This window comes from Cebus imitator, unplaced genomic scaffold (genome assembly GCF_001604975.1).
Source record: "Cebus imitator isolate Cc_AM_T3 unplaced genomic scaffold, Cebus_imitator-1.0 Scaffold105, whole genome shotgun sequence".
Lineage (NCBI taxonomy): Eukaryota > Metazoa > Chordata > Mammalia > Primates > Cebidae > Cebus > Cebus imitator.
The window spans coordinates 5,338,197-5,352,576 of NW_016107420.1; the positions used below are offsets into that span (position 1 = coordinate 5,338,197).

Genomic DNA, 14,380 nt, shown 5'->3' on the forward strand with positions numbered 1-14,380 from the left:
AAAAAAAAAAAAAAGAACTGGGCTGGGCACAGTGACTCACACCTGTAATCCCAGCACTTTGGAAGGCCAAGGGATCACTTGAGGTTAGGAGTTTGAGACCAGCTTGGCCAACATGGTGAAATCCTGTCTCTACTAAAAATACAAAAATTAGCTGGACATGGTGGTGTGCCCCTGTAATCCCAGCTACTTGGGAGGCTGAGGCAGGAGAATTGCTTGAACCCAGGAGGTGGAGGTTGCAGTGAGCCAAGATCCATGCAGTGGCATCCACTGCACTCCAGCCTGGGTGACAAAGCGAGACTCTGTCTCAAAAAAAAAGAAAAGTACTTTAAGAACTGAAGGCTTTGACTAGGTGCGGTGGCTCACACCTACAATAATCTCAGCACTTTGGGAGGCTGAGGCAAGCAGATCATTTGAGGTCAGGAGTTCGAGACCAGCCTGGCCAACTGGCAAAACCCCGTCTCTACTAAAAAAATGCAAAAAATTTAGCCCGGTGTGGTGGCAGGAGCCTATAATCCCAGCTACTCAGGAGGCTGAGGAACGAGAATCACTTGAACCCAGAAGGCAGAGTGAGCCAAGATCGTGCCACTGCACTCTAGCCTGGGTGACGGTTTTGAGACTCTGTCTCAAAAACAAACAAGCAAGCAAACAAAGGAACTGAAGGCTTTCTTCTTATTGTTGGATACCTCCTCTGGCTCCCCTCTGGCTTCCCACTGCCTGCTACCTAAGGATATCAGGTAGAAGTCTTTGGAATGTGATGAGGTTTATACAAAAATATAAAGACAGGTTTTTTTTTAAAAAAGGCAGGGTTTCACCATGTTGGCCAGACTGGTCTTGAACTCCTGACCTCAGGCGATCCACCTGCCTTGGCATGTCAAAGTGCTAGGATTACAGGTGTTAGCCACCACGCCCAGCCTATACAAAATTTTTAGGTGGTCCAAATCCTGAAACTATATTCTTACTGAAACACGGAAGGACTAAACTTCATTTACAGCTTTATTAATGAAAGCAAGTAAAAATTTCTGTAAAAATCCAAAATGCTACAGCAACTAATTCCATGAACTCTGTAGCCAGATGGCTTGGGATCAGATCCGAGGCTGCTACTTAGTAGCTGTGTAACCATGGACAAAACTTTTAATCTCTCTGTGCCTCAGTTTTCTCACCTGCAGAATTGGGCTTATGATAGTACCTGGCCCATAAATCTGTTGAGGAAACTATGGGTGAATACATAGAAAATATTTAGGATGGTGCTGATAATAAATTTAGATGTTTCTATCCAAATAAATAATTTGTGGGTGTACTACTTGAGTTACTAATTTTAAAAAACTTTCTTTCATATAGTTTTGTTTTCTTTTCCTTTTTAGAACAGTTCCTGATCTCCATCAGTATAAAAATGTATTACTGTGTTAGTGTACCACAATTTCTCAAGAAAAAAGTTAGCTAAGCCCAAGCTGGGTTTTGGTAGGTGACAGAGGTCATTTTTTCCCACATTCTATTTCTTTCTCTGAATTCTTTCTTCTCATCGTCAACCAGATGCCACTTAAGGTGATAATAAAATTGAGACACACATTAGGAAGGAAAAAGCAACCTGACTTGCAGAGCCCTAAGAGATTTTTATGAGCAAAACAAAGAAAGATCCCTAGTAAATGCTCTCGGAGGACAAAAAGGGACAACAACCTCCACCAGTAAAGTGCAGTCACTATAGAAGCTTTCCCACATCAGAACACTCTGACCTTCCTCTGAGAGCTTCTGGCTGCATAATCCTTTCATGGACATTATATGCACTAAAGGGGAAAAGAGCAAGGAGAGAACAAGGCACAGGGTTTCAGTGACTAAGGTATAGAAATTCAGAGGAAAAGCAGAGGCAGAGGAATGATTGAAAAAAAAAGCAGTGCAAGATTTGACAAAGAGGCAACGGGAACAGGAATGGAGATGGGAAATGAGATAAAAAAGCTGTACACTCAGGGAGAGATATGGGGAGAAATGCAGTGCTTAGTAGATGGCAATAAGCAGAGTCTTGCTTTGAAAAAAATCAAAGGGCAAAAAAGAAAAAAAAATTAGAGAACATATGGGGAAATCACTAGAAAGCAGCTGGAAGGGTTGCACCTGGAAGGAAGAAAAAAAGAAGTAACGTTTATTCATAACAATGCTTGAGAGAGGGAAGAAAGATTTTCTTCCTCTTCAATTTTGCATCCCCTCTAAAAACACTGTCACTAAGATGCCTCCATCTCTGTGGTATTCACTCCTCCAAACCCATTTCCGCCTTCTCTGACATTTATTTTCATTCGAGTTGGCTACCAGTCACTCTTACTAGAAACTTGCCAAATCATTTTTCAGGGGTTTGTAAAAGACAACGTTCTCCACAAGGGGGTCTGAGAAGTTGGCTTTTTCTTTAGGTCACGAACCATCAGGTTATCCCTGACAGCCACACAGCAGCAGGCAAGATGACACTTAGCTCGCAGGTTGGAGCTGAAGACTCAGATTACTTCCCAGTTGGCTTTGCTTTCTTCTGTGGCAGCAAACTGAATCTGGAGCCCCAGCCAGCTGTCACAAAGCTGCCAATGGTCAAAGGATGTCCAGGCTCTTAATATAGCCTGAGGAGCCATGCAAGGTACCACTTAGCCCAGAGAGGGCCAGGATTAGAACCTGGTGTCCTAGCTCAATGCACTTTTACTACAGAGACCAGAAATGAGCAGTCTGAACATGACTGTGTAAGATTTGGGAAAAGGAGTCTCATTTACTAGGAGACAACTATTTGGGTAACTGTATTTTTTCTTCTTTCTTGCCTTCTATAAGACAATAAAGTTTTCTTGTTTTTTTCACCTTGTCCTCTCTTTCCTTTTCTTCCCTCTCTGGTTTGGAAGCTACAATATTTCATTTCTTTTGATCGTTTCCATTGATTAAAAAAATACTATGGAACTTCTCAAACACACTCAAATAGAGATAATAGTATGAATTTCCCAATGTATCTATTGCCTAACTTCAGGTAACAATAAATAGCCACTTGTTTTCACCTATATCCCCACCTACAATCTCACCCCTGATTATTTTGAAAAAAAAAAAAAAATAGATAATATATCATTTTCCCTGTATGTATTTTAGTATTATGTCTAAAAGATAAGAACTATTTTTTGAGACAGTCTTGCTGTGCCACCCAGGCCAGAGTGCACTGACAGGATCATAACTCACTGTAACTTTGAACTCCTGGGCTCAAAGAGTCTTCCTGCCTCAGCCTCCCAAAGTGCTGGAATTACAGATGTGAGCCACTGTGCCCAAACAAAAACTCATTTTTTAAGCAAAATTATAATGTTATCATCACATCTAAAAAATTAACAGCAAATCCTTAGTATCATCAAATATCTGGTCATTGCTCACACTTCCCCAACTGACTTCTTTTTTCTTTTTTCTTTTTTTTTTTTGAGATGGAGTCTTGCTCTGTTGCCCAGGCTGGAATGATGCAGTGGCCCGATCTCGGCTCACTGCAACCTCCACCTCTCGGGTTCAAGCAATTCTCCTGCCTCAGCCTCCCAAGTAGCTGGGATTACAGGCACCTGCCACCATGCTTGGCTGATTTTTAAAAATTATTTTTAGTAGAGATGGGGTTTCACCATCTAGGCCAGGCTTGTCTTGAACTCCTAACCTCAGGATCCATCCACCTAGGCCTCCCAAAGTGCTGGCATTACAGGTGTGAGTCACTGCACCCAGCCTAACAATACCTTTTTTTTTTTTTTTGAGATGGAGTCTCACTCTGTTGTCCAGGCTGGAGTGCAGTGGTGCCATCTCAGCTCACTGTGGCCTCTGCCTCCTGGGTTCAAACGATTCTCCTGCCTCAGCCTCCTGAATAGCTGAAATTACAAGCACCAACCACCATGTCCAGATAATTTTTGTATTTTCAGTAGAGATGGGGTTTCACCATGTTCGTCAGGCTGGTCTCGAGCTTCTGACCTCGTGATCCACCTGCCTCAGCCTCCCAAAGTGCTAGGATTACAGGTGTGAGCCACCGTGCCCCCTGACTGCTTATTATATTTTTGTTTATTTATTTATTTATTCTTTCTTGAGACAGGGTCTTGCTCTGTTACCCAGGCTAGAGTGCAGTGGTGTGATCATAGCTCAATGCATCCTCCACCTCCTGGGCTGAAGAGATTCTCCCACCTCAGCCTCCTGAGTAGCTGGGACTACAGATATGCACCACCATGCCTGGCTAACTTTTGTATTTTTTGGACATACAGGGTTTTACCATGTTGTCCAGGCTGGTCTTGAATTCCTGAGCTCAAGTGATCCACCACCTCAGCCTTTTAAAGTTCTGTGAATAAAGATGTGATCCACTGTGTCTGGCCTTCTTTTACAGTTTTTATTTGGACACAAATAAGGACCATGCATTACAATTGATTACTAAGTATTTTAACTTTCTCCCTACATCTGCACCCGTTTACCATCCACCCCATCACTCTGTTTTATTTTTAAATATTTTTATTGAAGAAACTTGGGGGTTTTTTGTTTGTTTGAGATGGAATTTCGTTTTTGTTGCCCAGGCTGGAGTGCAATGGCAGGATCTCGGCTCACCGCAACCTCTGCCCGCCAGATTCAAGCGATTCTCCTACGTCAGCCTCCTGAGTACCTGGGATTACAGGTGCCCGCCACCACGCCAGGCTAATTTTTTGTATTTTTAGTAGAGACAGGGTTTCTCCATGTTGGTCAGGCTGGTCTGGAGCTCCCGACCTCAGGTGATCCGCCCACCTCAGCTTCCCAAAGTGCTGGGATTGCAGGAGTGAGCCACCTTGCCCGCCTATCTGAAATACTCAGGGACTGTGTTACAGAAAACCGAGTCCACAAGGGGTGTGGTTTCAAAGGCAGGAACTTCCCTGCGCCCTGTCTCCATCCCCACCCCCATGCGGGAGTTTAGAGTTCTTTGACTTTCCCTCCCGCAGCTAGGTAGAAATCCCAGGTGAGCCCCTTTGTTCAAAAAAGCCTGGCCCGAAAGCTCTGGGAGGAAGGGGCTCTGTAACTAATCCAGTATCGGAGTCAAAATCACTCCAGCGGAAGTTTAAAAGAACTCCTCTCATTGGACGAGAACATGAATGCGGCGGGAGTAACTTCAAGGTTAAAATCCCGCAGCCCTTTTATGGATTCCTCCCTGGGATCCCCTCCCAGGGCAGCGTGGGAGCTCTCTCTCTCTTCTCTCCTTGCCTAATAAATCACTCTCTGCTAAACTCTCTCTGCCTAATAAATCCCCTCTGTTAAACTCTTTGGGTCCGCCATATTTACTCGAACCATAAGCTCACCACGCCTCCAGGGCCCCTCCCCCCTTCTTGGGGCAGGAGAGGTCAAGAACCTGGGCACTTGGGGAAAACATTGGCTGGGAGAACTGGAAGCGTCTTTGGGACGCCCCTGCAGCTCTGCTTTCATACTCCAGTTACATTTTGGCAAGCAAAGGGAGGGAGCTGAGCCCCTGTGCCCAGCCCAGTTACGATAGTTTTGTAGACAAAATGTTTATCAAATGCTGACATGCAGATTATATGAAAGGATAAGATAAATATATATATATATATTTTTTTCTGAGACGGAGTCTGTTGCCAAGCTGGGGTGCAGTGGTGTAATCTCTGCTCACTGCAACCTCCGACTCCTGGGTTCAAGCAATTCTCTTGCCTCAGCCTCCTGAGTAGCTGGGACTACCGGCGCATGCCACTATATCCAGTTAATTTTTTTGTATTTTTAGTAGAGATGGAGTTTCACCATGTTGGTCAGGCTGGTCTTAAATTCCTGACCTCAAGTGATCCTCCTGCCTCAGCCTCCCAAAGTGCTGGGATTACAGGTGTGAGCCACCACACTAGACAAACTAATGGATTTTAACATGCATTGTAAGCCAATAAACTGGTATGCTTTAAGCCATTAAGTTTTGGGATGTCTGTTACATGGCAGTAGATAACTGCATAGTACTCTTCCATTTAACAAGCAAACTTTGTAGATAAAAATGTTAAAGCCAGGTGCGGGGGCTCACACCTATAATCCTAGCACTTTGGCAAGCTGAGGCGGGCAGATCACCTGAGGTTAGGAGTTCGAGACCAGCCTGGCCAACATGGTGGAACCCTATCTCTACTAAAAATACAAAAATTAGCCAGGTGTAGTGGCAGGTGCCTGTAATCCCTGCTACTCAGGAGGCTGAGGCAGGAGAATTGCTTTAGCCTGGGAGGCAAAGGTTGCATTGAGCTGAGATGGTGCTACTGCACTCCAACCTGGGTGACAGAGACGTTGTGTCTCAAAAAAAAAAAAAAAAAGAAAAGAAAAGAAGTGTTAAAGCAATTTTCATGATCAATCTTGTCCTTTCTTTTGCATTCATGAACTGACATTCTAACCTTGACTGGCAGGTGGCATTGCCAGGCGTCTTAGAAGTTGCTGCTGATTTTGTGCCCATTCACATGTAGTAGGGTGCCTTCAGTCTGACATGTTCCCCACATGTCCCTTCTAGCATTGTTGCTTCAGGAACCTGGCGCTGCATTTGTCCCACAAGAATCAGCCCCCAGATTTCCACCCAGATTATCTGATTTCTTCCATTGCTTTTAACTCGTGGGTGACCCATTTACTTCAAATCTCTTGTCTGAAAGGCTCTTTATTTGTTTTTTTGTTTCTAGAGACAGAATAATTTTAAGCAAAATTGGTCAGTATGTTTCACTCACACAGAAGCCATGTCTAATCCGTAGATGGATAAGATTGACATTGCCAGAAGTATTGTCTTATCTGAATGACTAAGATTTGTTTAGGATCTCATTTGACAATGAGGCAATTGCATATAGCTTTCAAATAATCAGTCTCTGTCTTGGAGCCTGTGGAGTGATGGCAAGCTTAAATGGGATACAATTTTTACAGTAAAAATTTTAGACCTTTATCTAGAGACTTCTTGAGTCCCCAAATCTCCAACCTGAGTAATTAAGATATGACTAGGCTTGTTCACTAGCTGAGTGACTGTCACTCTCCAGCTTTCAAGCTTGACTGATTCTTTTCTGTAAAGTACTTCACCGGAACCATCTTATATAATTCTCATAAAACCCCTATGAGATAGGAATTCCTATAGCAAACTACATCAGGAATCTTCAGGTTACCTGCAAATAGCAAAGTGTACATATTATATCAAAGTGTACCACAGGTTACCTCTATTCACTGTAATGCGAACATTGATCATTATCATTATCAAGGTTTGCTGTAACTCTAAATATGCAACATGGGGGCTGTCTAAAAAGTATAGAACAGAATCTATGATTTTGGTGGTCATACCCCTTCAAATTAAATTGTGAGCTAAATAGCTGACATATGCAGCAACTTTGCTCTCTGGACACTGTCTCTGCTTTTGGTGTATAGACATTTCCTAGAGGAGGAAACATCTAATCCTAGGCAGCAGAAGAGACGGAGAGAGAAGCAAAAGAAAAAGAGAGAAGGTTCCTTGACATAATAAGACTCATCCATAAGCTATAGTGTGTATCACCTAGGCCAGAGGGAAATACAATAGATTTATATTCTTTCTAGCTATGTGTTTTATTACAACATCATAGATTATTACAACAGAGGAAGAACAATAAGAAAAACACTGAAAGAAAACAATAAAAATAAATATTCGGAGAGGCTGCTTATCTCCCTATGGTAAGTCTTCTTTGGCCAAGTTGCTAAGGCTGTGGCTGTGAGAGAGGATGATTGGGAGATGGGACAGTGAGTACATCTAGGAATAATTTTTAAATTTCGCGATTAAGTTCAATAGCATCTTGTTAAGCCTCAAGCCTGGTAATTTATACACACATTTATGCACAAACACAAACACACTCTGCTGCCCTGGTTCTTTAGCAAAAAGAGGGCAGCTTATAGCTGAAGAGAAAGCTCACATTACAAAGACTTCATTACTTTTACAAAATATGTACCAAAGGACTTTTACTAGTGCACTGAGAGCTATTATCATAAATAATTAAAACTAAACTATTCTTCTCTAAATAAATGTACAAAGTACATTGGGTGATTCAGAGCACTGAGATTTCTCAACATACTGCTCTGTGTACTTACAATGCAAAAACCTACCCAGGCCATTAAAATGATATTTCTGGTGTTCCCATAGAGACTTTAGAAAGCAGATTTGGATGGGCCACAAGAACTCAAGATGTTGAAGTCCTTCCTTCTAATTGCTTTTTCTTCTCTTACGGTAATTATTTACAAGAAAATGAAAATGTAGACATCTTTGCATGAAGGGCCCTTGTGGTCATATTTTACACAAATACTTTGATGCACAGTTCAGAAAGTCTGAGTGTTAAGCAACATTTCTCAAGCATCACTGCCCATTGTGGAAACCATTGTGGTCTGTGCTGAGAGGGTAGCTTCTGCAGTCTTCCCTATTCAAAGAATATAAAATGAGGAGCCAACACGATGTGACTAAAGGGATTTCCTATGCCCTTTAACCCAATACAACACTCTCATATTTTACTCAAACACTGAATTAGATATGTAATAACTACTTGGCTTGCTTTCATGGGAGTCCTGGAGGAAGCTGAAGTTGTCTAGAGAGTGAAGAGCTGCTTTGGATTTCTAGAGTCAGGATCCACTTTTGTTGTTTGTCAACTTCCAGGCTTATCCTGATTTGGGTCTCCTGAAGGTAAGTAGCTTTTAGAAATCTAGTAACCTTGAGGTCTCTAGAGTTAATCTGAATGAATTCAGTTCTTAGAACTGAACTTAATTCAAAAGCGGCCTACAGATTAAAACAGGTCTTTATTCCTGGGGCCTCTTTAAACAAAACTTGACCTGTCCTTTTTCCTTTTTTTTTTTTGAGATGGAGTCTTGCTCTGTCAGTCAGGCTGGAGTGCAATGTCATGATCTCAGCTCATTGCAACCAATCAAGGATCACTTGAGCCTCCTAGGTTCAAGTGATCCTCCTGTCTCAGCATCCCGAGTAGCTGGAATTACAGGTGCGCACCACCACGCCTGGCTAATTTTTTTGTATTTTTAGTAGAAACAGGACTTTACCATGTTGGCCAGGCTGGTCTTGAACTCCTGACACCTCAAGTGATCTGCCCGCCTTGGCCTCCTAGAGTGCTTGGATAACAGGCATGAGCCACCGCGCCCAGCCCCATTCTTTTAAAACTAAACCTAGCAGATATTTGCTGAAGCACTCAAGCTCTGCGTATCAAAGTTGTGCTGCACAAAGAATGGTGAGTACCCAAGTGGTCCCAGCTTGAGCAGGTTCAGTTGTCTAGGATGTTCAAACACAACTTAATCCATCCTTTAATCTTGACTTCTGTTCATTTTTTCTTTTCTCCACTAATATACATTTTAGAAAAATATGTAATCCTGAAGAGGCATTTGAGCATATAATATGTCAAATTGGCTAAGTTTAAAAGTCACATTTGATAGATTTGTGTTATACCTTATATAACATGCTATTTTAAATTTACTTTACCTTACTATTATTTATTATTATTATAATTATTTTGCAGCAAAGTCTCTCTTTCCTGTGCTGTTGCCCAGACTGGAAAACAGTGGAGCAATCACAGCTCACTGCAGCCTTGAATTCCTAGGCTGAAGCAATTCTCTGGCCTGGGTCTCCCAAAATGCTGGAATTATAGGCATGAGTCACCATTTCTTGTCCTATTATTATTATTTTTTAATGAGAGACAGGGTCTCACTGTGTTGCCCAGGTTGGACTCAAACTCCTGAGCTCAAGTGATCCTCCTGCCTCATCCTTCCAAGTATCTGGGATTACAGGCAGGTGCTACCCCACTCAGCTAATTAAAAACAATATTTTAGAGGTAAGGTCTCACCATTTATTCCATGTGTGTGAGCCACCACAGCTTATATAAGATGTTCTCACCCATTCCATCGTTGCTTATATACAATAACAGGAAAATCAGCAAAAGTTCCCCAACCAGAAAATATCAAAGCTGTGGGGGTACTTAGAAGCCAAGGAAAAGGCATAGGGAGATTTTAGAGGGACTCAAAGTCCTTCTCAATCCAAACTCTTTTCTTCATTGATTCTTACCACAGACTATTTCCACCATGGAATTGGAAAATGTCTTAGTGGCCTTTCTTTGGGTCAAGGCAGGTCTAGAAAACACATGGTGCCCCTGGCACTGCTCTCCATCCCATCCTTGGAGCAGGCAGCACTGACCTTCCATGATGTGCTAATTTACCAAACTTAGATGGGCCCTTCCAGTACCACTCAACCCACTCCAGAAAGGCACTATCAACTGTTGGTATAGTGCTTGAGAAGAAACTCAACCGCTATTCTGAGGTGAAGGCTTTGAAGTCTTCAAAACTAATAGAATGTCAGACACAATGCCATTCTCAGATATAAGAACGCTAAAGCTCAGACACTTACATAAACAAACTATAAGACCTAATACAATGAGAAAATATTTAGTAGAAAGGAAGGAAAGATTGGGGCATACATTTGGGACAAGGAACTGTTCTCTGTAAAATATTCTGAAAAAGGGAAGATTAGATTGCAAAAGGAATAATCACTGTGTACACTGGTGCAGATGGAGTTTTCATAAAGCAGCAATGTTTCAGAAGAAAACACTAGACCTTCAATCCATTTGTTACCTTGCTTTACTTAATCAATAAGCAAGATTTTTTTTGAGATGGAGTCTTCTCTGTTGTCCAGGCTGGAGTGCAATGGCGCAATCTCAGCTCACTGTAACCTCTGCTTCCTGGGTTCAAGCGGTTCTCCTGCCTCAGCCTCCCGTGTAGCTGGGATTATAGGGGCTCGCCAACACTTCCAGCTAATTTTTGTATTTTTAGTACAGATGGTGTTTCCCCATGTTGACCAGGCTGGTTTCAAATTCCTGACCTCAGGTGATCCGCCTGCTGTGGCCTCCTGAAGTGCTGGGATTACAGGCGTGAGCCACCGCTGTAACAGAATACCACAGACGGGGTAATTTATTATTATTATTTTTTCAGTTATTTCTTACAGTCCTGAAGGCTAAGAAGTCCTAGGTCGAGAGCCTCCATTTGGCAAGGGCCTTATTACGATATCATCCCTGACGGTACGGCAAAAAAGCATGTGTGAGAGAGCAGGAGGGACTAAACTCACTTTACAAGAAGCCCACCCTCACAACCCATTCCACGTGGACAGGGTCCTCAGGACATAATCACCATTTATTAGGCCCAACTTCCCAACACTGTAAAACTGGGGATTAATTTCCCAACACATGAACTTTGGGGGACACGTTCAAACCACAGCAAAGGGCAACTTCCAAAGGCAGAAAAGTGTGACTCAGAGAAAAAGTGCATATTATAAAGCTTGGCGAAAATCAAATCAAAGAATCTTAGTATAACAATTACAGCAGCAGAAGCTTTGCTAACGGTCTGGTGGTGGCTGGATCTTTGAGCATTTGAAGTTGGAAAACTGCAATCTGGGGAGTTGCTTCTGCATTCTGGGAGGGGGCAAAGAGCTGAAATTTGTTCTTAGGTCAGCTCCTCATTTCTGTCCACTTTTGTAAATGTTTTTTTATTTTTCTTGAGGCAGCCTTGCTTTGTTGCCCAGTTTGGAGTGCAGTGGCATAGTCTCGGCTCACTGCAACCTCCACTTCCCGGACTCAAATGATTCTCCTGCCTCAGCCTCCTGAGTAGCTGAGATTACAGGTGTGAGCCAGCACGCCCAGCCATACTTTGGTAAACTTTTTCATAATATTAACCTAAGGCCGGTTAATTCCCAATTCTTTAAAAGAAACCATGAATCAGCAAGTTATACAAATTCAGATACTTCCAACTGAGATGTTAACATTCTGCTTAGTCATTTAAATTAGCACATTATCAACGGAATCATGCCGCTCCAGAGATAGAAAATATTTTTCTGCATAAACTGAATTGGAACTAATCCAGAGCTAAAATGATTTCATTCTTGGGAGAGATGTGCTTGGCTTTGTCCTAGCATGTGTTCACTAGATCTGGAGACCAGATTGTGGCAAGAAGAATGCTCAGGTTAAACTTCTCCAGCTAGTGCCTGAGGAAACAGAATCCCAAGGAAACAAATAGTATACGTGTTTATGCTCCCTGGGCTGTGTACAGAACTGGCTACACAATCTGTGGAGCCCAATACAAAATGAAAATACAGATCCCCCTTGTAGGGACTGGAAGAGACTCTCCTTGATCAAATTTTAGTCAAGATCCTCTGGATGGGCTGGGTGCAGTGGCTCATGTCTGGAGAATCTCAGCATTTTGGGAGGCGGAGGTGGGCAGATCACTTGAGGCCAGCAGTTTGAGACCTGTGTGGCCAACATAGCAAAAACCTATCTCTACTAAAAAAATAAACAAACAAACAAAAAAAATTAGCTGGTTGTGGTGGTGCACGCCTGTAATCCCAGCTACCAGTGTGGCTGAGGCAGGAGAATTGCTTAAACCTGGGAGGCGAAAATTGCTGTGAGCTGAGATCTCACCATTGCACTCCAGCCTGGGCGATGTAGTGAGACTCCGTCTCAAAAAAAAAAAAAAAAATCCTCTCAACTCTCTTCTGATTAGCCTCAATGTTGGCTCCCATCTTTGCCAGGCCTGCATAGTTTAGTTGTATCATGAATCTTAGTCAGTTTAGAGAGAATTCTCCATCCTTGATACCAGATCACCCTGGTCTGCTTTAGCAAGAGCCCTGTTTAAGTCGGCTATCAATAATCTCCCTACTATAGGTTGGGCATGGTGGCTCACCCCTGTAATCTCAACACTTTGGGAGCGCCAGGCAGGAAGATCATTTGAGGCCAAGAATTCTAAGCATGGGTAACAGTAAGACCTCATCTCTACAAAAAAAAAAAAAATTAAAAAGTAGCTGGGCATGGTGGCACACACCTGTGGACCCAGTTCTCAGGAGGCTGAGGTAGAAGGGTTGCTTGAGCCCAGGAGGACAAGGCTGCAGTCAGCCATGATTGTGCCACTGCACCCCAGCCTGAGTGACAGTGACAGAGCAAGACCTCGTCTCAAAAAGAAAAAAAAAAAAGAATCTCCCTACCATTGATGTCTCATCTTAGTAATTTCTATCCATTAACTCCGTAACTCTGAATATTGGTTATAAATTCCCACCTGTCCTCCCTTGTATTTAGAGTTAAGCCCTGTCTCTCTACTCTGTTGAGTCTTGACACCTATTGTAACTGTCCTATATAGTCTTCCTTATCATTGTAACAAGTGTCAGAATAATTTTTTCCTGAGCTGTTACGGTGTTGTGACTCAAATAGGATCAGATTCATCACTGCACCCCCAGAACTGCTCACCCAGGACCTCAAGTGTTCACTTTTGAAGACTTTGCCTTCGCTCTTCACTGATTAGGGATCACATTGGTGAATCAGGCTCCCGAATCAAGGCAGCAAATGACAGCCTGTTGAAATACTTTTGATTTTGATTCTTAAGATGTAAGGATAGGCTGGGCTTGGTGGCTCACACCTGCAATCCTAACATTTTGGGAGGCAGAGGTGGGTGGGTCATATGAGGTCAGGAGTTCAAGACCAGCGTGGCCAACATGTTGAAACCCCATCTCTACTAAAAATACAAAAGCATATGCCTGTAAGCTCAGCTACCCAGGAGGCTGAGACAGGAGAATCATTTGAACCCAGAGGACAGAGGTTGCAGTGAGCCAAGATTGTGCCACTTCAGCCTGGGTGAAAGAGCAAAACTCTGTCTCCAAAAAAAAAAAAAAAATGATGTAAGGACAGATTTTGATTCTCTCTCTCTCTTTTTTTTTTTTTTTTATCCAAAATGTGTTTATTGAGATGGTTTCCTACTCATCTTGATTCAGAGTGCTTTTAGTGCTGCTTCCTCCTGAAAGAACATCCTTCTGTAAGCCTTGCTTTTCCTCCTGTAGGCTGGCAGAGGACAGTGGAGCAGCCAACACACAAAACTACCGTTTGTGCATGGCTGAAGACCGTGGTGATTTTATAGCATCCTGGGCATTTCACATCCATGAGGTAGTAATTGGGGCTCTGCACCAGGCGTTTCTCCTTGTGTTTCCTCTTCTCCTCTTCTGGAGAGGGATGAGGCACGTTCTCGTGTGTAGGTCGTCACCGCCGGAAAGGCTCTCTCTTTTTTTTTAAAGATGGGGTTTCACTATGCTGGCCAGGCTGGTCTCAAACTCCTAGCCTCAAGTGATCCACTGCCTCGGCCTCCCAAACTGTTGGGATTATCTGCGTGAGCCACCGCGCCTGGCCCTATCAAATTAATTTCTAAAATCCTATGAAAGAATGCTATTTAAGTTGACTTAGAGATAAATACATGCTTAAGTAAAGTTAATATTCCTAAAACTCTTAGAAATATAGGCACTAACCCAAAAGATTTTTAAGTTCACATGTATTGAGTAAATCTTTGATAACTAAGACTAATTTGGTGTTATTGGCTTAATAAAAATGAGTATGTCTTATAATTTTCAGCATCAAATATG

At 42.7% G+C, this 14,380-nt stretch overlaps 1 protein-coding gene across 1 annotated transcript; it reads right to left on the reverse strand.

Moving 5' to 3' along the window:
- Positions 1–13,678: 13,678 nt before the first annotated feature.
- On the reverse strand, positions 13,679–14,001 carry LOC108310591 (40S ribosomal protein S27-like). The gene has a single exon (XM_017537654.2). It carries the CDS (start codon positions 13,905–13,907, stop codon positions 13,749–13,751), a length of 159 nt encoding a protein of 52 aa, XP_017393143.2. The 5' UTR covers positions 13,908–14,001; the 3' UTR covers positions 13,679–13,748.
- Positions 14,002–14,380: the final 379 nt, after the last annotated feature.